Source organism: Neodiprion lecontei, chromosome 5 (assembly GCF_021901455.1).
Source record: "Neodiprion lecontei isolate iyNeoLeco1 chromosome 5, iyNeoLeco1.1, whole genome shotgun sequence".
Lineage (NCBI taxonomy): Eukaryota > Metazoa > Arthropoda > Insecta > Hymenoptera > Diprionidae > Neodiprion > Neodiprion lecontei.
In genome coordinates this window covers 1,869,853-1,896,768 of record NC_060264.1, presented here as the reverse complement: position 1 = coordinate 1,896,768, position 26,916 = coordinate 1,869,853, and the positions used below count along the sequence as shown (strand labels likewise).

At 39.2% G+C, this 26,916-nt stretch overlaps 1 protein-coding gene across 1 annotated transcript in view; it reads right to left on the bottom strand.

Moving 5' to 3' along the window:
- Positions 1-19: 19 nt before the first annotated feature.
- Positions 20-26,916, bottom strand: part of LOC107220942 (protein Wnt-4-like) — a 49,325-nt gene continuing 22,428 nt past the window's right edge. Inside the window, exons 2-7 of the mRNA XM_046739779.1 lie at positions 6,273-6,450; positions 4,153-4,276; positions 3,241-3,398; positions 1,838-2,015; positions 1,325-1,556; positions 20-871 (exon numbers count right to left, since the gene is read on the bottom strand). Coding sequence (XP_046595735.1) covers positions 670-871; positions 1,325-1,556; positions 1,838-2,015; positions 3,241-3,398; positions 4,153-4,276; positions 6,273-6,450 — 1,072 coding nt within the window. The 3' untranslated portion in view covers positions 20-669. The remainder of the gene's footprint in view (positions 872-1,324; positions 1,557-1,837; positions 2,016-3,240; positions 3,399-4,152; positions 4,277-6,272; positions 6,451-26,916) is intronic.

Sequence of the window (26,916 nt, the reverse complement as noted above, 5' to 3'; positions counted from 1 at the left end):
GGTTCATACGTTTTATAAATGTTATGTTTGTCTGGTAAGTACCTCGTAGCCTCTTTTAGCCTTAAAAAAATGTATATAATCCGGTATTAACGTCTTGAATTTATCAAACCCTCAATCAGTCGAGCAAACTCTCGGATATTATAGGTGATTAATAATTATATTATTATTAATTACAATATTTCACTTATTATTATATATAATATTATTCACGTATAGAATAAAGTTTTACTTTGGAAAGATAATTATTCTTTTTCGGAAGCAGAAATTTCTTTATTTTTTATTCATTTATTTTTTTTTTTATTTTTATTTGTTCTGGAAATTAAATAATCAACGAATGCTGATTGAGAAACGAAACTTGATTTAATGAAATAATCGAATTCTTTTCATAAAGTAAGTCCCGAAAAAAACTGATCAAGAGACGATTAGCAAATATTAATTAGTGCCAGTTACTTTACTCGTTATCTTTTAATATAATTTCTGTTCAATCGACACCAAAAGACTCGATGACTTTCAACAATAAATTACGGGTTTTCCACTTCGACGCATAAAAAAATATAACAATATTAATAATAATATTAATAATACAGAGAGTTTTGTGGATAAAATTAAATATTACCGTTATATATTTAAATATATAGTTAATATTTGGGTGAAAGTGAATGATTAATCTCAGTTACAAACGTGCTCCTCGCGCGTGTGTCGACAGTCGTCGCACTGCACCCGACAACACCATACAAATCTGCAATTGCATTTCTCGGTAACGTCCCGTACTCGCGTCTGATAACCACGACCGCAACAAAGCAGCCGACATCCGTCGAGACCCGGAGATGTCCTGTTGCAAAGTCTTCCTCGAGTCCCGGGTATTCCGAGTCTGTGGAGAAATGAACGTTATAAATAAAAATAGGAACTAAAAATAAAAAAATGAACAATCAGGAAGTCGAAATTTGCTAAAAAAAAAAATTGATTTTTAATTTAGCAAATATCCTGCAGTAGGAAGTACCGGCTGCAGTAGAAAAACTGTGCAGATTCAGCTTTATTGACATTGACCCCCATGATTTTACACGGCTTCTATTGATTCGCCGAAATTCAAACGCAGTGTAGGTATGCGTATCTTCATACACCTATGCATAGGTAGAGGAGTCATTGATTATACATATACCAGGCTGAACGTTCATATTGCTTTTGATCCCGAATGCAACATGAAAAAAAGAAGAGAAATACGATGATCATTCAAGTGGGAACATGAATTTTTAAATACGCGCAATGCAACGATGCTGTCGTATACGGAATCCGTTTCGTCGTTTCTCGGCTTTGTTTAACTTACGTGATGTTTCTCTCGCAGTAATCGGGACTATCTTCCAGATAAACCAGGTCCGTTTTGTTAGGCCGTTTCAGATCTGGTCTGGCTGGTCTAAGTCTGGCGGGTCTTCGACCGCCCCTTTGAGCGAGTCTAACCAGAGCTGCACCCTCGTGACGGGCGGCCAACGCCGCTCCTGCAACTCTGAACTGCGGCAACTTTCGCCAGCATACTCTTACGCTGCACGAGCCAGACATACCTAGGAAGAAGAACGCAGAGGGGCTGCAGGTTTAAAGCGTATAACAAGGAAAAGCCGAAGAGAAATAACGAGATTAAAACGTCGCAGGAGAAGAATCAAAATGGCCGCCGATTATCCGTCCACATCGAGTTTTATTTTGGCTTCAGGATTGTCTCAAGTACCCAAAAGTTAACCAGTGAAAAACCAAGCTGTTCGGAAATGTGGCAAGAATATTTTAGCGATAGTTTCACCTTCGATGAAAATTTCTGAAAAGAGATAATTTAGCTTACTAAAATTCTTACCGTGACATTTGCAGATCCGTTGCATTCTGGACCGAACGGCTCTTCTCCCGGCCTCGCTATCGTGTTTCCTCATCAATTGTCCAGCGAGTCCTGTCGGCCCGGACAAATTACCTTCTTTCACAGGTTCCTCGCCGCCGTCGGACCATTCGCGAGAAAATTTCTCACCGAAATGAATATCCTGAAATATCCGTTTTAAAAATATAAAAACTATTACACGAAGAAAATATTTATTCAACTCCTTTCTCCGCTCCCGAAAATTTTTCCGCTTCGTTGCGCGTATAATATTAAATATATACCAACATATATTGTACGCACAAGGTACAGGTAATATATTTATATATACATGTACATGTATATATGCGTATGTAGCGTATACAGCGCGCAATGCACTTAAGAACAAGTAGAAAGATCGCTGACGACGTTGTTGGGCATTATAAATATCAAGTATACAGAGAGTATGGAACGTGTATGTAACTAAATAAACATTGTTATCCCGCAGGCGTGTGCAGAGAGCGAGAAGCGAGGGGGGTAGGTGGAGGTTTCCCCGAGTCTCGAGCAAGTCTCGGGTCTCGAGTCTTCTCTCTCGTCATCCCGCGGGACCCTTGTTAAGGAAATCTTTCAACGCGTTTCGACAAATAGTCGACGTATTATATCGTTAGTTTGCATACGTGCCCCCCTCGCCTCTCCTTCACCCCCCGACGTACCTACTCTACATACGTCGCGTTTAAGGGCGGTGTCGACGTCGGTACGACGTAGAGTCGTTCCTCCATCCCCCTCCTCGTCGTCGTCGTCGTGACTTAACAAGCTTAGCCTGGTAATCCCCTTGTAAGCTCACAATGTCTACAAGGGGTCACCTGTTCACGTGAAATGCATCCATTTACCTGTACGCGACTTAAATATATTTTTTTTTTTCGTTGCTGTATAGGTATAATGGGTGAATTTTTGTCTAATGGCGAAAATTTTGTTCCAAGGAAGAATTTTACGACGGGAAAATTATGCAGTGAGAAACGGAACGTCTTGACGGTTGTTTAAATTTCGACGTGGTAGGTACGATCGTTTTTCTTCGAGGATCAAAATTCTTCGTTAATCGATCGGAGAATTTGCGAAAGTACAGCAATTGAACTGAAATTCAAATAACAGAAACACGCAACTTTATCGGAAAATCAGAAAAGAGAGTAATCCATTTTTATGCGTTTTCGATTGACGAGCGAACACTCATTCTCTCTAGTTTGCATATTGAAAAATTGATGAAAATTCTGTTTTAATCTTCGACCACAAAGTTCCTACATACCTGAAAAATTTGGCGATAGAAATTTTGGAAAAGAAACAATATCTATAAACTTTGATCGAAAATTGAACGATCCTCACGTCTCGTAATTAAAATCGATTAAAGCTGTAATTACCTCGCTACATCCGCCCCATTTCCAATGTCTGGGTTGCCGCGTCCTGACCCGATTGTCGCAGGAACAATCGTTCAATTCACCCCTGGCGCAAGCTCGCGTAACGCTGTAAGCAACCCCGGCGGCAGATATCGCGTAAACGAAGGCAGCTTCGCGGCTATCTGGAAAGAGAAAATTCATTCAATTTCGAAGAAAAAATATTAAGAAAACGAGAGGCGAGAGGATGACAAGAATAGTACATTATGGAACGAGGGAATAAAGTCGGGGATTATTCTCGCTGGCGGGTTTATTGCCCGAGCGAAGCGAGAAAAGTCTACTTTATTCCCGCATTTTCTTGGAACAATCGGATTTGCGGGAGAAAAGTGTCATTTGGCATTTTCAATGAAGTGTCGGCAAATTTCTCATTTTCGATCCACTTTTCAGGTAAGAAAAAGTTAAACATTATGGTTCAGTCGGGAATAAACGATGTTATAGAGTAAAGGGTAAGACATCGCTGTAAAAACCTAAACAATGCGCCAGTTTTTTTTTTTTTTTGATCGTTGAAAAGGTTATAAGATAACAATATTTGAGGAAGTTATTAGGCATATATTTAAGTATAATACTGAAGATTATTATCAACAAATATTAAAAAATGGCGAACCTGTAGAGCCATTTTTTTAGAAAATAGAATTTAGAAAAAAAAAAAAAATCACATAATTTACGTACTAAGTGTTGAGATAATGTGAGTTAATTTAAATATTATTTATTTACAAACAATAATTTTTTATATTATACTTAAAAATATGCTAAATAACTTACTTAAATATTATTATCTTGTTGGGTTATCTTCCATCAAAAAAAAAAAAAAAAAAAGATAGTGGTCAAAAAAGCAGGAAATGAAATGGAAGCATCGAGAGAAAAGCAGCATTGACTCACTGACTGACATAACGCCGCCGAAAATATTATTCGGTGTGTCGATATTCACCGAGCAGTTCCATCTGGCCGATCGGAACTGATGTTGGCATTCCTCGATCGCCAGTCTCGCCCCGGCGCTAATAGCCTGAAACAGTATAATTACAGGTAAAACGACTGCGGCGAAAAGGGAACGGGAGGAGGACGGGTTTAAAAAGAAGCAAGGAAAAAAGAAAACACCTGATTCCAGGAGGTCTTACAAAAAAAGAGGAAAAGGAGAGAGAGAGAGAGAGAGAGAGAGAGAGAGAGAGAGAGAGAGAGAGAGAGAGAGAGAGAGAGAGAGAGAGAGAGAGAGAGAGAGAGAGAGAGAGAGGAAGTGAGAAGGGAGGCTGGAAGAGTGATGAACTTAACGATGAATCTGATGTAGGTACAGTCTAGTCAAAATAAAGTGTGAGGCATAAGTGAAAGAGGAAGAACAAAAATTACAAAACACAGGTTTCAGAGCCGGCCAGCTGCAGAAGATGATCGAATTGAATCCGGGAAGATAAATAATGTCTAATTGATGTATAAGTGAATAGGGTTCTCAATCTTCAATCTTTTAATTTCGAATGTTGAACTCTCGATCAAAGAGCGCCACCGGTCGAAGCAAATTTTGAGTCTGGGTTTAGGACGTCAAATTTTTTTGATTTCTTTCACGTAAGTAATAAAAGAAAAAAAATAGTTTTATTAGATAAAGTTTGTTTTTGTAGAAACTAGACGATATTTCGGGTTTTAAGAAAAATGATCTATTATTTCATACATTTATTGTGTAAATAACGATTAAACGAACTTCAGTTTCGCATTTGAATCATTCTTATTCAAAATCTTAAGTTTTTGTTACTTATCAAACTATCAAAGATAAAAGCAAACTTTATAAGTAATAAACGACGATTTCGGTTATTGTTCGATGTATAGAATTAAAATACAAGCTCGTAGAAAAGAAAAAGAAATATTTCTTTTTTTACGTTAAACACTGTTATTTCAATTTTGTTAAAACAGTTCGGTTTTATCGTCACAGCAAGAAAAAAAAAATTATTTACTTATAATACAGAATCAATCCGTCGGACTTCGTACAGTTTTTTTCCACCTCTGTCGACATACTTCGAAAATTGGCGCGACAAGATGCTTTGAATCGCTGAAGCTAATCGTCCGTTCAACGATGAAGGAATAATAAATATGAAATCCCGTACCTGATAGAGAATGGTAAGAATAAAAAAAAAAATAAATAAAACAATGCTTGTGAGAATAGTTTTTTGGGCGCGCGAGGTTCTCCAGTATGAATATTCATGCGGGCTGGTATTTGTGGTGAGTCGGTTCATCGGAAACGACAAAGTCAGTCGTCTTCCTCCGCGGTTGGGCGGCGGCACGGGTCAAAGAAAAAATCCAGGTTTTGCCTCGAAGTTTGTCTAGGTCCGTCTGTGGATCCCCGGCCGTGGATCTCACAAGATTTACGCATTAGGAAAGGTAAATGCCGTTTTGCCCCCATCGGGGGTTTGGGGGGGAAAGTCTCGCTCAATCGTCGACTCGCCTCCCACGCTCCATTTTTCTTGGTCACGGTTCATTTTCATTGACATTGAATTGTTTGGGCGTCAAGATTTTTGTCCGAACGCGAACGGTACAAACCGACAGAGAAATCTGTGGCTTTTGCGCGGTTGTGAGGATTTGCAAACTCGGTTAAATATCGCACGTTAAACTTTTCTGATTTCTATCACATCTTCACCTTAAGATCACGTGGTGCTCCCTTACCGACCGAGCAAACTCACCCTTTCTCTTTCTCTACGTTAAATAAACGATTGAAATTTCGATGGTGAATCGCCGGTTTGCGGCAGGATTCAGGAATGTTATGTGTGAATATATAAAGTTTTCAAAATTATACGTTTCATTCAGGAATGTTACTCGTATCCCGAAAATCTCGGGATTTAGGAAGACAAAAGTGCCAGTTTGCTCGGTCGGTAAGGGTAGGAGTACAGCACGAGCTTAAAGTCAAGATTTGAAGACAGTGTTAATTCTAAATGGCTAAATTTTCATTTCCGTTCACAGAAGACGGTCAATTGAAATTTAGTAAAACGATAAAATATTTTTTTAAAAATTTCAATTCACATTACCTGCAGAACCGGAGGCGAATGGGTGCAGATGTCTTGTTGTTTCGGTGTGAGATGCAACGTCTTGCAATTCCTCTCAGCGCTAGCTGGACCAACGACACCGGCGCCGATGGATTGGCCAGGATTTTCTGTACCGTTTTTTGAGGCAACGACGAGCAGTCTCGGCTCGACGCCCAAGTACCTGCAAAACGAAAAAAATGTTCTCTTCGTCATCAACCCTCGACGATTCGTTACGCGATTGAAGAAGGTGCGAGGATCATCGGACGAAGAATAATGGACGTGAAAGAATTTCAAAATATTGACAGTGATTTAACTTTGGTTTATTCTCATGCTTCTCATTCTAATTCTTCGGGTTTCGTTAAATCGGCACTAACGGCAAAGTTAGGCGAGTATTTATCGTCTTTATGGATCATGGTATGGTGTTAGAGAAGTCGACAAGGCGAAGAGCATTCGGAAATCACGTTCTCCCTTTCCGTCCGACACATTCGACACGACCCTATAATTAGTGGCGTATATACTGCAGGTGCATTAATTCGGGTGGAAAATTACATAGGGCTCTTCTCTCTTTGACCTTAGTCGATGATGCTCCACACCCATCGCGCCCGTGGGCGTTAACCCCTCGTTTCGGTTTTCGAAGCCCCGTCGAACCCTGTATTCGAAACTAAATAATTAACCCCCGCATGCGGAGCGTAGGTATGTTTAATACGAAATCAAGATGGTTCGAACGTCGATGAAGGATGCGTCGAAACGTAGACAAGGAAAAATCGGAGGGAGAAAAATAGTCCGAGTGAATCTTTCTTAGTGAAAGGGATTTTAAGCGAGACAAGAGATAGAGAGAGAGAGAGAGAGAGATTTTAATGGATTTGAAAAATTTACAAGAGACTTCATCGGATTTCAAAGGATTTTTTCAAAAGAAAATAACAGAGATTTCAAAATATTACAAAAGATTTCAACGAATTTCAACAAATTTCAAAAGATTTCAAAAGATCTCAACAAATTTCGAAAGACTTCAAGGATTTCAAAAGATCACAAGAGACTTCGTAGGATTTCAAAGGATTGTTTCAAAAGAAAATTTCAAAGATTACAAACGATTACAAACGATTTCAAAAGATTTTAGGTGATTTCACGGTATTTAACAAGATATCAAAGATTTCGAAGGATTTCAGATGATTTCAAAAGATTTAAAAGATTTCAAGAAATTTCACGAGATTTTCGGAAAAGCGTGCACAAGATTTCACGGGTGATTAATCCCTCTAAAAAGATCAAACTATCGGTGTCACTATGACGGTGACTTTCGGATACAGATGAAGTTTGTTTTCTCACCGATTTAGGTATCGGAAGTAAGGAAGTAGAAAGAATCCAATGGAAAAACGCTGCGGCGTGAAGTTGCATCTAGATACACGACGTTGAGAGGAGTACCACGGTAGGTGAGCGGAAAATAAGAACAGAGAGTGAGAGAGAGGGAGAGAGAGAGAGAGCTGCGGAAGATGAAGAAACATTAAAGGAATATACACAAGATAACATTTAACGCACGCAGGACGGTATTCGTCAAAGCGGCAGTTAAACGCCACACTCAAAATGCCATTAAAATGCGTAAAAGGAAAACAAACAGATGGAAATACTGAAAATAATGAAAATCCCCCGTAGTGAAAATAGTGACGGGGGTTGTTGCGCGATGCGCGATCCGGTCATAAAACTAGGATCACTTATACTGCGCGTATTCAAGGTAAATAAATATTATACCTTTCTGGTATAATTTGTGATCTTACAATATGTATATATATATATACACACACATATACTTTAGGCATGTACCGATTCGTTACTGAAAATCTTCCACGTTTCCGGTCCGATGACTGCGGGTTGGTTAGATATTACATCCAACACTGGGTACGTAACGTAACTCCGTCTCCTTGTATCGGTCTGTATTGACTAAAGTGCTAAGCTTTTCGACAAACGTACGATTTTGATGTCCTCCTCCTCCTCCTCCTCCACCTCATCCACCATCTCCTCCTCCTCGTCATCGTCTGAGTCTCATATCCCACCCGGACTGAAAACCGAACGCTCTTCTGCACGCAATATTGAAATCAATACGAATACAGCTGCTGCTGCTGCTGCTGCTGCCTTCGCTGCTGTTGCACCGTTCCTTCGGACCAGCGATAAGCATTAAGGATACTAGGTATACGGAGGATCCGAAGGTCCTGGTTCGATCGGCAAATCCTTCGAATATCATCAATTTTCTGCGGAAGCAAGAGCGAACAAACCGCATTTGTTTCCTACTAGGTAAGGGTTTTGGCCATGGTTTTCAAACTTTGATCAATGCAACTGCCAACGTAATTTTCTTCACCGACATTCCGACGAGTTAACGGAGTTGCACAGATTACAGGTTCGTTCATATATTATCACACTGGTTGACGTAACTGAAATCCAAGACTAACGAAGGATAAGAATAAAGCAAAGAATTGAAATCGATCATTGGGTTATCTGCAACAGGTTCCCGGAGTCTTGACGGAACGGAAATTTGATGTGGGCACAAAATTTTCCCCTATAATCGTTCCAACAATGGAGTCCATGGGAAGAGATGAGGGAACGGTGAATGATCGTAAATAGAAAATCCATATTCATGTTTCGAGTATTACAGGATGCAGAGAGAGAGAGAGATAGAGAGAGAAAGAGAGCAGGAGTGAGAGGGAGGAAGTGAGTGAGTTTAATTGTAAGAGAGCGCTGTCAGAACGAGCTATTCATAAAAATTGAGGTACCCGTCCATGTTTATTATTATTATTAAGGGTCTCATGTTGCCGTCATAACCATGTCAGTCGAATCATTGTTCCCATGACAGCGATATGCCCATTTATACCTTAGCCATAGTTATGTTCAAAAACCATTCGCATAATGGGATAAAACTCTATACCTTACAATGGAGTTGCTGAGTTCACAGAGAGTGAGAGGGAGAAAATGAACAAAAAAATAATAATAAAAATTTGAAAAAAAAAAAATATATATATATATATATTTGTTATGTCACGTAATACATACGTTTAGATCATGTTTAATTATTTATTACGAGTGATTAGTGATAGTGAGAGACACCGTTCGAGTGAGAAGAGAAAAGTGATTCTGCAAGTCGAACGCGCCAAAAAGGCAAGAGGTGGCGAAGAATAGAATTTCTTTTTTTTATGGGGGGATATCTTTCCTCGCAGGATTAATCGAAACGTTTGTATTGCCGAGTAAATCAGTTTGCGTGTACTGGGTGTCACGTTTAGAACTGATGAATCGATTGAACGAAACTCCGTAAGGATGAAACAAAATTATTGTTACTGAATTTTCATAATTTACGTATCGTAAATGAGAAGGTCTTGGATTAAGAAGTGAATATTTATTATTACATGCGTGGGAGAGAATAAAAGAGAACTCTGATGAATCGAGGTTCGACGTTATTTGAACCAATTTTAGAGTTATGATTAATCCGCGGTTCTAGAACAACGGAAAAAAACAACCTTAACGAATAATCGTCGAAATGTTTCTTACAAGAAATAGGTAGTGAATATTTCTTTTCGTCGAGGGTTTATAATTTAGCATTTCAATCTGTTTATTTTTAAATAGAAACGGACCGACACACCGTGTATAATGTAATACACTCATCGATTTATGTCGAGTAAAATTGAATTTCCCGTCGTGGCTGATTAAGAATTGAAAAATGAGGCACAAAGAGCAAAGAGGACGAGTGGCAGGGTGGAGATATCCCACCATTTAGCCTATGGACGCACGGTAAAAAGAAAGATATTTTTCGGCACCTCGAGGTCTCGCAGATATATACATGTGTGTATACATATATATTATATATAAAAGAATTTAGGCGCACACATACGACGCATAACCACACACCTACGTACTAGTATTGACGATGAGATTGGTATAATAAGAGGTAGCGAGAGGCGCGGATCAGTGGTCTGACAATCCGTATGTGGATACTTGAAAGAAAAAGCAAACAAACCAAGGCGGCTATAAAACGGCTCAATCTACACCTTCGAGACTTATATAGGGTTAAGATCTATGAGATGAAAAAGTCGGAGAGAAAGAGAGAGAAAGTGCTGCAGGCTACGAAGGCTGCTGCAGGCATGGGTCATAGGAGAACCAAGAGAGTGCATCATCGAGTTTTGTTTACGAATACGCGGAGCGAGTCTATCGTCAGCACCTCGGCTGCTCTCTTCACAACTCAGAAAGAAGAAGAAGAAGAAGAAGAAGAAGAAGAAAAAGCTGTGGAAACATCTCGAGGCTCGCTCAACGCTGAACTTGGACACGACGTGTCGCACTTACCGAGAGGATTTAGGGTTATTGGATGCTCGAAATTATTGCTTCAAAATCCCTTCGACGATTCGTCTCTGATCGTGGGTTGCAAGGGATTTCGGTCTCCTCGTCATCGTCGTGTTACAGTACTTTGACCCACAAGTCCATTCACTAGACGCTTTCCGTTAGGTCTCGATTCATTCAGACTTGAGCATCACTCCTTCTCCCCCCCCCAATCTTAAGGGACCATTCACTTGGACGTGAAACGAACGAGTCCGATTGATTGACATTGATTTCTATCGGTTTCTTGTGTCGTTGGTTTCAAGCATATGCGCAGTCGAATCCTTTCCATTCACTTCCAACGTTATCCCTGATGTGTTCAATGACTTCTGTGCGTGAGTGTTAGAGTCGATTTTCAGCGACTTTAGGATATAATGGAAACACAATTTTGTACCTAATCGCAACAGCGTGACAGAAAACGGTATGGAAGACTTGGAAGCCAATGAAGATTACACTCGGCGGATATTGGAATCGAAGGAAAAGCACATCGTTATTCGCGTAAGATTGATCGGTGTGGAGTAGACGAGAGGTGAAAGGTGAGTATAATACATCCGCATGAACAAGTCCATGTACAACCGAAGGCGCGACATTCAAAGATAGGCGGAGCAGGATACGCAAGAAGAGTATGTAAACCGGGTTCATCGGTACACAAGGTACTCTACTTGATATCCCGTGAGAGTTTCGACTGCACTTTTAGATTTCCGTTTTACACTGGCCAACTCTGCGCGCGGGCGTGTGTTTGAATGAGAAAAAGAAAGGAATAATTAAAAGAAGAAAAAAATCACCGCAACGAGAAAAGTAAAGGAGAAAGAGAAAGAGAGAGGCACGTGATCCGTACAAGTGCATCATCGGCTCTGTGTTTCCGCTGCGTGGTAAACTGGAACAATAGCTGATGGTGGTTGGGAGGAGGACGAGGAGGATGAGGAGGATTGGTGGATAAATCCCGCGGGATATATGTTCCGCAGCATCCCCTAATTAAGATTGGCCTTGTTTTAACATCCCGCACATCGCTGTGGTTAGTATATTTATACCTAATTCTACATGTGTGAGTAAAAGTATACACAATGATTTGCCGCGGTCGAAGAAGGGCAAGACCCTCAAGAGATTATTACAATGCTTACACCGCAGGGTGAGCAGTTCTTGTTTACACGCATAACTGTATATATATGACGTAGGTGTGCACGTGTGTGTGTGTGTGTGTATAAACGCATACACACGTCGTGCTCGTCCATCGTCGGGTGATTCATAAGGGGTCTCGAAAAATCGCGATCATAGAGTAATAATGGAAATGAAATGGACTCGATTGACTTCCATCCATTGGACCGTCCTAAGGAAAAGGGATGAAAAAGCATTTGGATCGAAAAGGTTGAAGTTAAGGTGTTCCGAATGTTGAAAAAGAAAGACATTATCATAGTTCTCAACTTACAGTGGAATGAATTTCAGGGTGACGAGTATCGAAAATATGACAAGTTACAGACGTCAAATGTTTTCTACTTCGGTACGGTCTATGAATGGATTTCAAACGGTCGGAACGTTACTTCTTCCAACCAGGAGAAACGATAACAGGTACTTGGGTTATTGGTAAGTAAGTCACGCGTATCTAATTGGATCGAGTATGATTCGTCTGATAAGTGACGCAAGAAAAGTGGCAGGTCATTTGATTTTCCACCACTCGTGTAGATTTCTATGAGTTAGACTTTGTATGCCTTGCGGATCGACGAGGTCAATTTAGTCAAAATACGATAATCGTCATCATTTCGTACGGTTACGCTGAAACATTCAACGTCTTATCTTGACCCTGAATAAAGGATCGAGGACAATTTTCGTGACACTATATTTATCTCTCGGTTATAAACAAGTATAAAAGGTTTACCTGTAATTATTGTATCGTTACGACGTGGAATTAATCGAACCTGAAACTCTACACGCATCGAATTTCACTCTCCGATTGAATCCCTTCCTCTCTCTTCCTCCTTTCCCCCCCACCGCGTGTAATAATACGAATGATTCCCTTTTCGAGTTCTCATCTCTCTCGACCGTCGAGGGACTTCTCTACGCATGCAGTTTGCAGTTTAGCATGTAAATTACACGCTATGGTGGTTTTGCAGGCTAGTTCAACGAAGGGGGTCACGCAGTGTGCCAATATGCTAAGGGCTGCCAACCGCCGCGCCCAACCCTTGTTGGTTTAGCTCCTCGGCACGGCGGGTAGCCACCGTTCAGGGGCAAAACAAAGCCTCGCTCCCCCCCATCTTCTACAATTCTACATTCCTTTTCATTCTTTCACTTACACGCATCACGCACCGCGACTTTAATTAATTTCGCGTCTTCTTCTGAATTCGAGTCTCGTGAAAACTATGCTACATACACTTAATGTGTACTAAATTTCGCCAACTCTAAACTACAAGTATTTTGAATCGCACTAAATTTTTTTGAATAGGTTATTCAAGATTTATATATGTACAATCTTTGAGATATCTTTGTCGTTTTCTTTGCGCGTAATTCGACTTAGATGTCAATGTTGATGTTTCGAGAAGGGTTACGATGATTCCGCGAAAAGTGCAACTCGGTAATCTTAGGTTTCTCGGGTAGCTGAAAACGAATCCGTAGTCAGAATTTCAAAATTCAAGATGGAGGATCCAATACGGTGGACTAAAAATACAAAAATTGATCCTATTTGCTCATACAAGATCCGCCATTTTGAATTTTGGAAAATTTCTCAGATCTGACCGCGTTTTTCAAATCAGCGACCTCATGAACCCTAAGTATACCCTAAGTTCCAAGGAATTTGGCTCCCGTACGGGTGTAAAAAAAAAAAAAAAAAAAAAAAAAAACGATAATTATCAACGCAGATTTTTTATATATATATATACACATATTTAGGTTGTACCTACATGAAAATTTGTACACATTTATATGTACAAACAATTCCGTCAACATATTCGCATATTCATGCAAATGTAACATGTATATGTATACATGTATATATAGTATAGACTTGTTTCACGTTTCGCATCCAAGGAGATCTTTGTACTCCGGGGATCAACACACACACACACGAGAAAGTGAACGCCTCTCATTCTGCGAAAGATGAAAATTACGAGCGGTCCACCTGTGTTTCACTTAATTATCCGACAAGCTAGCACGCGCATTGCGTTACAGGCGTATAAGTATATTATCTATACGTGTGTGTGTGTATTATCATATACGCATGAGAAACGGGACCGTTCGCAGTCGGTGAAAATATTATAAGCTTCGCGCCGCAGCATCGAGTTTATATATTATATACGTATAGGTATACAATCTATATGCATGCGCATCAACTTGCAGCGTCAGACGTGGTTCAACGTCCATAATAATTTCCTCAAGTTCTTTGATCGCGTTCTAAATATGCTAACAAATTTGTCAACGTGCACTGTCCCTTTTTATACCCCTCGACTTATAAGAATAAACATGTGTGTAATATACATATAACGCTTGAAAATTTCTCTTGCAAATTGATTCGACCCGTGATGGAGCAAAAGAAAATAAAAAATTTCATTTTCACTTCGCTTCCGTTGTTCTTTACGATTATTACTATTATTATCGTGGTTATTTTTTTTTTAATTATCACTCATGTACATACATACCCTACATATTATGTGTTATACCTGTACGTGTGTATAATAATTTTGAAATTTCCCAAGTTAAATAATTATATTACTATGCGTGTTTAACGTTATACCTATACATATACATATATATATATGTATGATTATATCATATCGAGAGAGAGAGAGAGAGAGAGAGAGAGAGATGAAAAATAGTTTTCAACTTTTAATAAAAAGATCCCAGTCAAGAAGCCAATTTGAGATAACGACCCGTTTTCTCCTCGACGATGCCGCCGTAGTCGCTTCTGCGATGCGATGCCGCTGCAGGTTCCAATCTCCTTGCATGATTATTAACGTTGTTATTATTATCATTATTATTATTATTATCGTTATTATTAGTGTTTAATCAGGGCACCGTATTCCCTGGCGAATAAAACGCTCTAATGTGTATAATTCGTGCGGTAAAAAAAAAAAACGCACCGCGGATCACAATGTACATTAAATATATTGCAATAATATGATCACGATTTGATTTTGATGATAATTGATAATTGTAACGACAACGACGAATGCAGTGTTTTTTTGTCTCTGTTTTCTTCAATGTTATGAAAATATAGTATGAATCCTTGAAATCGTTTTATTTTTTTCTTCGAACAACGGCCCGCAGCAGCTATGCTTAGCGCACCACGCCTTTATTTATAATTAATTCGTCAATTAATTTGACATGGCATGTTACATATACAGTATATATGTGTATATATATATATATATTTATGTAGGTTACATTGCATACACGTGAAACTATGTAACAACTCTCCTCCGTCAATGGTTTACACATAATACATAATTATAATGGTACATGGAGAAAAAGAAGAAGCGAGAGCAGTTCACGGAGTATATTATAAGCAGCAGAAGCAGCAGCAGCAGCAGCAGCGGCGAGAATGAAGAAAAGGAGTTAAAAGAGAAGAGTTAGAGGACCAGTTCAAAGTTAAGAAGAGCCACGCAGAGGCATGCGACTGTATAACGGGTGTCGTTTTCAAATTGACGTCAATTGTATTTGCAATAAATAACCGAAATACCGCCACGCCGGCATGAAATTCAATATATGATATTCATTTTTTTTGCTTGAATAATCAGCATCCCGTTTACGTAACTGCGGCAGTAAAGATACCGAATGTAAGATGGTTCGATCGTTCACAGATTTTAAGAGAGATCGTTTTTATACACTGCGCTTATAATGTCAGGATAATGAGAGGAGGAGGAGAAAAAAAAAATATATAAATAAATAAAAAAAAAATTGGAAGAATCAAGAGGGAGGAGGAAAAGGAAGGACAAGATTCCGGGGTAGGAAAAGAACAAGAATAAAGAATAAACAAAATAAAAAAAAAAAAGAAAGTAAAACAAAAATTACACACGGACCACCGCGTGTGCGGTAAAACAACGTACGACGGAACGGATTAACCAGCTCGATCACTTTGGGACTTGGTATAAAGGTATGTAAAAGCCGGCGCGTACATATTTCCAAGACCCTTTACACTCCGGCGTATGTGGGCCAGGTAGGTAGGTAGGAACATGCATACATACGTGATAGGTATGTATACTGAAGCGTACGCGTAGCCCTGTATTTTAATTGGTGAAAGATTATGTCGGGTCACTTTACGTGGGCGACAGAAAATTTAGTGATTCAAATCACCGTGCAGAGGGCATTCGATGCTTTTTATTCCCCGCTCAACGATAATGTCGACATTTTTTTTTTTCAATTCAAAAGCGGGACGAAAGTGACAGATTTTTTTTACCCTGAAACGCATTGGGTAGATGATCACATATTTCCCGGAAATCCAAGACAGCAATATTTATTTGAATATTGGGACTTTGGTCGGAAATAAGGTCTTGTATGTAACGCGGGAATAAAAGTCGACTTTATTCCCTTGGTACATAATGTAATATTCTTTGATTCTTGTTTATCGTACCTGCCTGTGAAGGCTGACGCGAGGACGCGTTTTTACGAAAATTCCAACTGGAATTAAGTATGAATATTTTGAGAACTAAACGCCTCGTCGTCAATTAAACTTTTCGACAATACTTTACAGCAATCTTTGTTCCGATGTTTCGCGTCACGTATTATTGCAAAATGGTAACCTGGTGGAGCCTGCGCGTTTCCATGGTTTGTTTGACCGGAAATCACTCCGGTGTACTTGCTCACGTTTTAACAATGCGCATTGGGCCATGTCGTTACGATATTCTTCGTCTTCTGACTTTGGTTGCGCAACGTTTTAATGTATATTTAACATGTGTAATGCGCACAAACGCGGTGCTGCACGTTTCTTCTTCTTATTCTTATTCTTCTTCTCTTTTTCCCTTTCTCTGCAGCACTCTTAGAAGAAAGAGAAACAGAGAGACGGTGAAACAGACTCCAAATCCGAGATGAACATTTGCATTACGCATCAACGGTCGATTCGTCGATAATAGTTATAAAAACTGGTAAAAAATATGTACCCCAAGTTGAACTGGAACAAAGGATAAACTCCCCCCCCCCCCCCCTCCAGTTTAATTAAATTATATTATACAAAAGCTCTCACCCACAGAGATCGAACAAATCGTGATGTGAAAAAACCGGATCATACTTTGTGACGAAGGAAAAAAGAATTATAGACAATTTCTTCTTTTCTCCGTTTTTCTTTGACTTTTTTGTTTTGTCATTGGCTCGGATCAGACCGCGGATCTAACAAATCGTAGGATAGACAGAGAGAGAGAGAGAGAGAGAGAGAGAGAGAGAGAGAGAGAGAGAGAGAGAATAAAATATAGGAAATACTCGATCGATTCTCGTTATAGATTTTAAATCACCCTGTTGGAAGAACGAACTGAAACGAAACGAAAATAAGAGCTGCGGGTTATCTCGAATCTGGAGATCCTTTCTTGGGAGGCTACGAGGACGACGAGGATCGGGACAACGAATTACATGGCCAGTAAGCAGGAGCTGACCGGGTGCGTTGGAGGATCGGAAATCGGGGACGATCAAACGAGGATCAAACATCGAGGCGGATCAGGAACGCTCGGATTAGGTTATATGTCTGTATCTTTTTTTTTTTCTTTTCATTCCGTCAATTTTTTTTTCATTTTTTTTTTTTTTTTTTTCATACCACTGTTTTTTCCACTTCGATTCCCAAGCCGGTGTTTGCTGACAAAAATTTTTAGGAGATCGGCGAGCCGGAATGAATATACTTGGGTTGATTCAACGACGAGATAGTCACGCGCGTCGAGTATATGCGTATGTATAAAGTATTTTTATGAAAAATTTTACAAAGAATAATTCAATACTGAACAATATTTAACAACTTCGAGGACTTGGATTTTTTTTTTTTTTTTTTTTTTTTTTGCAGAAACATTACTTCTTTTCTTTGTAAATCGTGAATTCAATATTACGGGAGGTCAGTGTCGGTGCAATTTTGAAAAATCATACACTTCGGGATAACAAGGTGATATATATATATATATATATATATAAAAAAAAAGAAGTATAAATTAACTAGCCTTCAGAAATCATATACATAAGATTGAAGAAAATATTATTTTTAATAATATGAAAAAAAAAAAATGAAAAATTCACGTGGGTCAATTCTATAAGTTCTTTTTTGTAATCTCAGTGTTTTCCCCCCTCTCTCAGTTCAGAAAAAAAAAACGTATCGATTCAAAAATCACTAGCTGCATTGAAAAGAAAAATTATGAAGAAAGAAAAAAAAACACACAGCGACTTTACAAATCGATAAAAATCTGATCGAATCAGTCAACTTCAATTGAAATTTCAAACCAATCCTTGTGCCTGTCGTTTTTTTTCCGAAAGTATTGAAAAAAAAAAAAAAAGAAAAAAGATTAAGAACGATACATGATGTAATAAAAATGACGAGAATTAAAATATCGAACAAATTTTTAGCCTAAAATTAGTGGGAACCAAAAAGAAGGCAAGAATGAAACGTAGAAATGAGAACAGAAAAAAAATAGAAAAAAATCGACGAGTTTTGCACGCAGAGAGTCGAGAAGTAAGGGAGGAAGGAAAAGGAGGCGAAATGAAAATATATGGGAAATGAACATAAATGAGGAGCTAGTTCGGCAAGCGCCATTTAGCAGACGATGCAGCAGAGCATAATATAATGTTGGAGAAAAGTCTGATTAGATTTTTCTTATTGGAAAAGTTATTCTATCCGAGTCGATTGGCGTCGTATTCTGCAGAAATAACGTACGTGTATCTACGTATCTGCGTATCTACGTATCTACGTATGTACCGTATTCCCCTCTCTTTGCACGCGTATGGGAATGTTTAATTTAGAGGAAAATTTCTCTTTCCTAAGTGACCAACAAACCCGGCCTTCTGTTTTCCCTCCTTTTTTTCTTTTTTCTCTTTTACCTCCTCACTGATTACGCCAAGCTACCCCAATTACCGTGTTTACCATGCAAACTCCGGGTTATGTTACTGCCAATCTCTTGCTCGATTTCGTACCATCGCCACTTAATTTATCCCTAGCTTTTACTACTCCGCAGGTTTGTATAGTTTCGAAAATCGTGTCTTCTTCTTCTTACACACTTCGTTTTACATTTGTTTCCGAAATTTTATTGTTCGTCGTCGGAATAAGTCGGAGTAACAAATAAGAGAAGAAAAACTTTCGATTTCGGTCCATGTTTTTTTTTATTTATTTTTCCCAAGTTATACGGGGCGTTCCGTGCCAACTCGACCAAGTTTTGAACTTGACGCTTTCAATTTTATTTGAAATTATTCGCACAAATATCAGGGTTGTGAATACTTGTAAACAGTCGGAAAAATTATCGTGTCCTCGTTGAAAACGGTGAGTTTGAAACGTGGTCGAATTATCGCGGAATGTCGCATATATTCAAGTAAGTATGAATATAATTTCGTTGAATGTTTGCGACGTATATCAAAGAGATCCGGGAGTCTCTTTGATGTCGAGCCGTTCGTCAATCGTTGAAAACATCGGTTTAAACCCTCTTCCTTCCTTCCTTCTTTCCTTCCTGCGTGCACCTTGCACTTCTTTTTCTAAATTTTCTTCTTCTTCGCCACTGCGAGTCTTTCGTTTACAAGCCGCGTCCGCTGTTCTTAGAAATATAATATATCATTCTAAACGCTTAGCACGCCGGCTATGCCTGCGGTATTTACGATTTACTTGTAGGTGCTAGAAACCGAAGCTCCGCTCCGTGGTCTTTCAAATTTCCCGCCAAAACGTAAGCGTTTCAAACGCTCCTACGAATACCGGGAAGCGAATCGTCGTCTTGTAAAATCGGCACACCTTATGGTATGATAATATCAGAAAAGGAAGTTTGGAAACTATTTAGCTTTTCGATTTGAAGCCTGAATATAAAACAAAAAAAAAAAAGAAAAAAAACTTTCTACGATATGACAATGATAACGAAGTATTTTTTTTTTTTTTTTTGTTAGTTTTGTCAAATTCCGTTCCTCTTCACCGCATCGTCGTTTTTCCATTTCCCGGGTATAATTAAGAGTTTTTCCTCGTTTCTTCCGGTTTTTAAACCTCGTAGAATCCGAGTCGCAGCCGGGCATCGGCGGCATGGAGGAAAGTAAAGCCTCGAGTTTCAGTTCGCGTTTTATTGGTGGTTCCCCCCTCTGTATAGGCATACGACGGTGAAACAAACGCGGTGCGTAGCGTTTCTCAAAGGCGCGTCGCTTAAAAACAGTAAAGTCTAGTTCAAACTCGCCTCGTAGTTATTACATACGTACGTATATATCTACCTCCAACTCACGAACTTGGGTATAAATATCCAACGCCAAGTGAACGTCACGTATAACAGAAAATTTAATACAACTCTAAACGCTTCTGTCAATACCCATTGTAATTTACAACCTTATGTAAATTTAATTAAATTCTTTATAGGCACGTACGTATATTTATTCCTCTGCGTACGCACTCGCATGTATACATCGTGTATTACATATACACGAAATGATGCGTGCCGAATGTAACGTGTAACTTTGGACACATGTCATTTTATACCGGGTGTCTCGATGCGAGCGAGTGAATTAATCAAATATAGGCGTGAATCGGTGCAACGTCAACTAATATAATGATAATTCTCGCGAAGTATAATTTACATTCATTTCGTAGATTGAATTGTCAACTATTGACAAATTTCTATCGAGCATTATTTGTCTCAAGAGAAAATTTGGTATTACTAACGAAACACTTATTTTTCGCCATATCCAAATATTGTAATTTGTTATAGCAGTAAATAAACTCTTTTCTCATTGGAGAATTTTTTTTTAATGTAAAAATGTGACATTGTGTTTGTTTGTTTTTTTTTTTCACGACACACTCTCGCTTACGACCGCTGTACATAATACATATCGTATAATCAGATTCTCGCATACTAAATACAAAATATACTGGAGGTTGATTAGAAACTATCGTATAGAAAGGTGTCAAAGATGACCATGGAATTTATATCCGCGCGAAAATAGATATAGAAAAAAAAAAAATAACATGATCAGGGTGGCAACAAATTTTTGGGAAATAAATTCCATGACATTTCCACTTTTTCCAGGACTTAAGACCTACAATTTTCCCCGAATTTTTCCAATTCTCGTAAGTTACCAAAAACCTAAATCGTTCAGCTTATCAACTCTATATTCGGTTAAAATTCATTACGCATCGAAGGAAAATATAACGTACAAAAAAAAAACGTCAGTTTAGGCCGACTTGTTTTCTCGAGGAAAAAAAGTAAACTTGTTACATCAAAAAATCATTTCCAATTCCCATGTTAGAAAACAGGCGATACTTTCGGTTTTTTCCATGACCAAATTATAAACATCCCTTAACAATTCCAAAAGTTTTCCAACGATCCCTTTTAAATACCCTGATATTATCGGGTTTTCCAGATTTTCCAGGAGTGTGTGAAAATTTCGCCATGGTGTTATAATTTTCTCCGAAAAAAAAAAAACAACATTTTGCAAGTATAAGAAAATGATGATACATGTACACTTGGGGACAATGAATCTGAGACGGTTAATTTTTTCCACTAGACAGTTACGTTGGCGACACTGAGAAACCCGCAGCGCCACGGTCGGCCGAACGCGAAACAAACTCGATCTCAATAAATGTTGGATCGACGCGTCAATTCTAAGGTTAGGTTCGACGGTCATGGGTTATGTTACGTTTACTGTGATCGAGTTTGTTTCGCGCTCGGCCGACCGTGGCGCTGCGGGTTTCTCAGTGTTGCCAACGTAACTGTCTAGTGGAAAAAATTCGAGGTCTGAGACTCATTGTCCCCAAGTGTACGTGCCTAGATATAAGTATAAGATAGACGCATCATACTGACGGTGAGAGACGGTGAGGAGTGAAGTAATGCCAAGAGCTGTGCCTCGCAGGAAGTGCCTGGCTTATAAATAAGTCTATTTGCCAGTGCGGTTTCAAGTCCCGAGGAGGCGTAGGGCGCGTATAATAACGTTTTAGGTTGACGTCGTCGTATCAACGTATATTTCCCACACGTAAACGCGTCGCGGATTAAAACTGATTTGATGTTTAGGAAACGTCGAGACGTCTCTTCGACTCTCATTTGGAAAAAATCCTTGGAGCGCGGCTGCCGCAGAAATCCGAAGTCACGTAGACGTCGTCGTTCAACGTTTCAACGACCATAGACTCCGCATCGTCACTTTCAGGCCAATTTTCTTTCGCTTCGTGTAGAGAGGAATGCTATATGCCATCTACCTATATATAAACCAGCTTTACGGATATATCAAGGTCTTGACACCGGCTTAACACCGTCTTCGCACGCTTATGATGTGTGACTTGATGTAGACACCCGAAAACTCGCCGTCAGTTGTGTTACCGATGCGCACTCTGGAGGTGCGATATTTACCAAAGTGTGAAAAGGGAGAAAAGGGGGTAACAGGATATGACAAAAAAAAAAAAAAAAAAAAAAACGGAAATAGCTCGCTCGATCCTCGATTACATCTTTCTTTCTTTCATATTTTTACTTTCACCTTGCTCAATTTTCATCCCATCGTTTCTCTTTCTTCTTCTTAATTCAATCTTATCGTACATTAATTGTCCAATATTATTTCATTCATACCCATCACATTTATTATGCTTCGAATACAGAGAGGAAATAAAATCCAGAAACTCGTCTACTCGAATCAGCTATACGATTTAAAAAATTATTTATCACACGGTGGGGAAATTTTTTTTCGAGTGATATTTATCCAGTTCCAATCAATAAGTACACCATTTACGAATTCGAGACAAAATCTTTTGTTCGTTTATTACCATCGATAATTTGTTGAATTTTCGTGAATTGCAAGTTGAAGTGGATAAAAAGAGAGTGAAATAGAGGGAGATATATGAAAAAAAACGTGAATACAAGGTAGAAAAATGTAAAAATTTGTTGTACGGTAATTTAAATGTCATGAAAATTTTTTGCTACCTTCGATAAAAATTTCCTAAAAATATCGTAAGCATTAGGGGGGTGGAATGAGATTATGGGGACAAAGACGGGCTGCGACGAGAGGAGCGAAGAAGCGAGTGAATGACGTCACGTCGCATACCATAGTTTACGTGATTTAACTCAAAATACAAATGACAAGCTGAAAGTGAAACGAATTTGAAAAGCTGCATTTCGGATTTGTAGAGAACGTATAAAACAGATCGTGTTTAAAATTGAAAACTTTTTTTCCCCACTTCACCTAGACAATAATATATGCGTATATTTTTTTTTATTCCTGCCTATTTTGATCCTGTCATAATATATCGAAATTCGCATAGAAAAATGATCATAAAACACGTAGTAACGACGTGGATAAATATTTGTACATCGTACCGTGAAAAGTGATTCGAAGTTTGAGAATTTCAATGACAACAACGACGACGTCTTGCGCGCAGGGTGAATAATGAGGAACCTATGAAGAAGTATCAGACGGTGGGAAGAAAGCAACTTCCAAGAGATAACGTCATCTGTAAAGTTGGACAAATGTCGTTGCAGTGTATACAACGCTTCAAAGGGTTAGACCAGTGTGAAAGTAAATTACCTACGGTGGGTGCAGCACAATGCTCGGTAAAATGGAAGCAATTTTCACGAGAGTGAAGGAAAGAGGATGAAACACGAGAAGGATCAACTGATTTTAACCAATGCAGAAAAGGGTCGCCGCATTTTTTAGATTAGACAAATTTTTAGTCACGGGGACCTCGTCGTCGCCTTCCTAGCCTTCTATTTCTCTATCTCCCCCCTCCTCCCTCCGCCCCTCTCGCTCTCTCTCTCTCTCTCTCTCTCTCTCTCTCTCTCTCTCTCTCTCTCTCTCTCTCTCTCTGAGCGCGTGTACATACGTCAGTCAAGACGACTCTATAACAGGAAATAAGAAGAAGAAGAAGAAGAAGAAGAAGAAGACGAAGAAGGAGCTCGAGGGCATCGCGGCATATCTTTTTGAAATATTAGTTTTCGACACCGGAATCGTCAGGTTGTGAGCTCTGACAATGAGTCACGTGGATTTGTAATGAGATAATAAGATCGTAAAACGGAGAGAACTCTTTCTCCTTCTTTCACCCCCGTTATTTTTTATTCCGTCAACCGCGTCACTCTCTCTCTCCCTCTCTCTTTCTCTCTTTCTGGTTCTGCTTCTTCTTCTTCTTCTTCTTCTTGCGGTTAAATTTGGCTTTTCCCTTCTGGCCTGCACTCGGCGGGCTGCGCCCGCTGCACGCCCATAACACGACCCAACTGATAAACCGTTTTACGATTTTTCGTAGAAGGTGTGTGTATATAATACACCTATTACTCGACTCTCGAAAATGTCCGACTGCTAAGCGAGCCTTTCGCCGACTGAGAGGAGAGGAGAGGAGAGGAGAGGAGAGGAGAGGAGAGGTGAGGAGAGGCAGGCTTAGGTATACCTCACACGCTATCCTTTATACTCAGGCCAAATCGTTGCAGCTAGAGCTACGTGCCAAATTGCTCCTTGATTTTCTCCCGACGCCGCCACCGCCGCTAAACGTATCGCCGTTTAAGGCTCCGCCGTCTTCATAATTATATACTCACGACAGGAATTGAAAAACGTTTAAAAAGAACAGCTACACTAATTGGATCTATAAAATATTTGACAATTTTTTAACCCGCAGATTTTTTGTACAATTTAATAAGCTCCGCGACAACCCCCCCCAATATTATTGGGTGGGGGTCGAAACTTGGAATTAATTTTTCGTTATTTTATTTTTGTTAAAAATCACTATTTTGAAAGAACCAAGTGTGTGTTTTGTTTTGTAACGGTTTGGTGAATTTCAAACTGTTGGAAAATCGCAATGTAACGGTTTTTCCTCGGCACGAGTCGTTACGGTAACGTTACCAACTTCAGGACGGTGAATGTTTTATCACGTTCTAGTACAACAAGAGCAATAAAGGAAAAAGGACGATACGGCAAGACGATATATTTTTCACTAATTTATTCTCCCTGCAGTGACAATTAAGCGTGGTTCTTATCTGCTCGAGGTATATTACAAGCAGTATTCGCGAAATACTCTCGAGGAGACTAAAGTGATCCGATCAGGTTGGTTGGTTCCTGTAAAGAGCCGAGAGCATTAAACCGATATCAGCAGCGAAGCTCGCTAATTACCCTGCACCGAACACCGTATCGCGATTAATACTTAAAAGCGATAAACCGCGAGGCTTTCGAAGAGCCTGGATTTAAGGCTGGTAGTCGTGTAGCGACAGCAACGCCATCCGACGGATAATCGTGAGCACTGTATTCCTCAAATAATCAGAGTTTTATTACTTGTAATTTATAAACTAAGTCTTTTAGTAATCCCGTATATAGACAGCAGAAAGCGAATAATTTGAATACCCCGCGTAATGTGCGCACTTGCGACGTTGCCAAATGTCCAACCTAACCAAAATTACAATCGGATTTCTTTTTTACCTTTTTACATCATGTTTTTAGATATTAAATGACGGACAATGTTCACAAAAATTTTTATACGTCATTCCTAAATATCAGTTTTACCTTGTTCAAGATTTTTTCCCCACCCTAATCATTTTATTCTAAAACAACCTAACCTAACCTAACTTAACCTAAAACCTCCAATTCGAAACTATCACTTTTTATCCCAGTAACTATCTACACGATGTAAAATAGCTCAGCTTTGAATTCGAAAAGAACTCAGTGACTAAACGGTAATAAAGGTACAACATTAAGTTCTCTTCGATCGAGTAAAAAGCATGACGTCGATCGTCTTCATCCGCGTTCTTGAAGTAAAATGAAAAAAGTAAAAAACAAATTCTCTCGAGGGTTTTAAAAGTCCCGAGAAGTCTCGGGGTGGAAGTTTGAGCTGATAAATAGCTAGCTTCAAGACACTCGGATAAAACATTCCGCGGCAGTTGCAACGCAACAACTTCACCTCGGTTGTTTTCACCCGTCACTCAAAAGATCCCGATGATTTACGGGAAGAAGCATAAAAGCCGAAATCCCTCCGGCCGTTTTCGAGCAGGGAATTACGCGAAAGTGCGGAAAAGAGCCGCCCTGCTTTCCGCACGCCATAACCTATCAGCTTTCCCGATTCGTCGAACCGAGAAGGATTCCCGCTCTTCTTCGGGATTTTGTGAGGAGATGGAAGGTGAAGCGGAAGATGAGGAGTACGAAGGGTAGAGGAGAAGAGAAACATCTCACGTGCGATGTGGGTTTTCGACTAAAAAAGTGTTCGCCAAAATGGCGCTCATAAGCAATCAGTGTTCGATGTGATTGGCGCTTTGCCGAACTTTTGCTACAGAAACGCCATCTTCAGGGATAATTTTAGTGTAATGGGTCGAAAAATAGCCGATTTTTGCAATTTCTTTTTTTTTTCGATGGTTAAAATACGCTAATTGGTCTGATTTTTTTTTTTTTTTTTAATGTCAAATCAATGCAAGAGCGAAGAACAGAAAATAAATTTTTACACGATTATTTTTTTTTACATGTTCCTTTAACGGTTTTATCGAAACGTGATTTTTCAAACCGGTGGACACACTCAAAGAAAAAGTTTCCAAAGAAAATGGAAACTTTTTTTCCCCCGAAATCTTCATATGTTTTATTTTTAACGAAAAACTGTGGAAAAAATACGCCAACTTGTATACTATTTTTTCAAACGACCGCCATTTTTTCGATTTTGACGAAAAAAAAAAACCTCCATAGCAAGATAGCGGCTTTTATACTGATTAATAATCTTTTTACTTTTGTTTCAGTTCATATTTACTGTCACCACGCGCCTCGTTCACAGCGGGGACCACTTTTTTCCGAAATCATTATAAAATAAGTGTAAAGAAAGAAAGAACATTAAACATAAACGTTTAAAAATTTATCTTCTGTTCTCCACGCTTGCTTTCATCTGACGTAAAAGAAATCAGATCGATCAGCGTATTTTAACCAGAGATAATCAGCTATCTTTCGACCCGTTGCACTATAAGGAGGGTTGATCCTTTAATTTGCCTCTACTCTACCGACACACTTTCCATACACAGAGATAGTCCTCCTCCTTATACCTCTTTCTTTCCACCATAAAGAGGAGGAAGGAGACGGAAGGACGGGGAGATTGGGAGATTGGGAGATTCTACCGATCCCGGTTTCGCGCATTGTCAGAGATTGCACCGCCTGCTGCTGCTGCTGCAGCCTTGAGTGGATTTTCCGACAGAATTGCATTGCCCCTGATATTAGGTACGGGTATACGTATAAGGTAGACCCA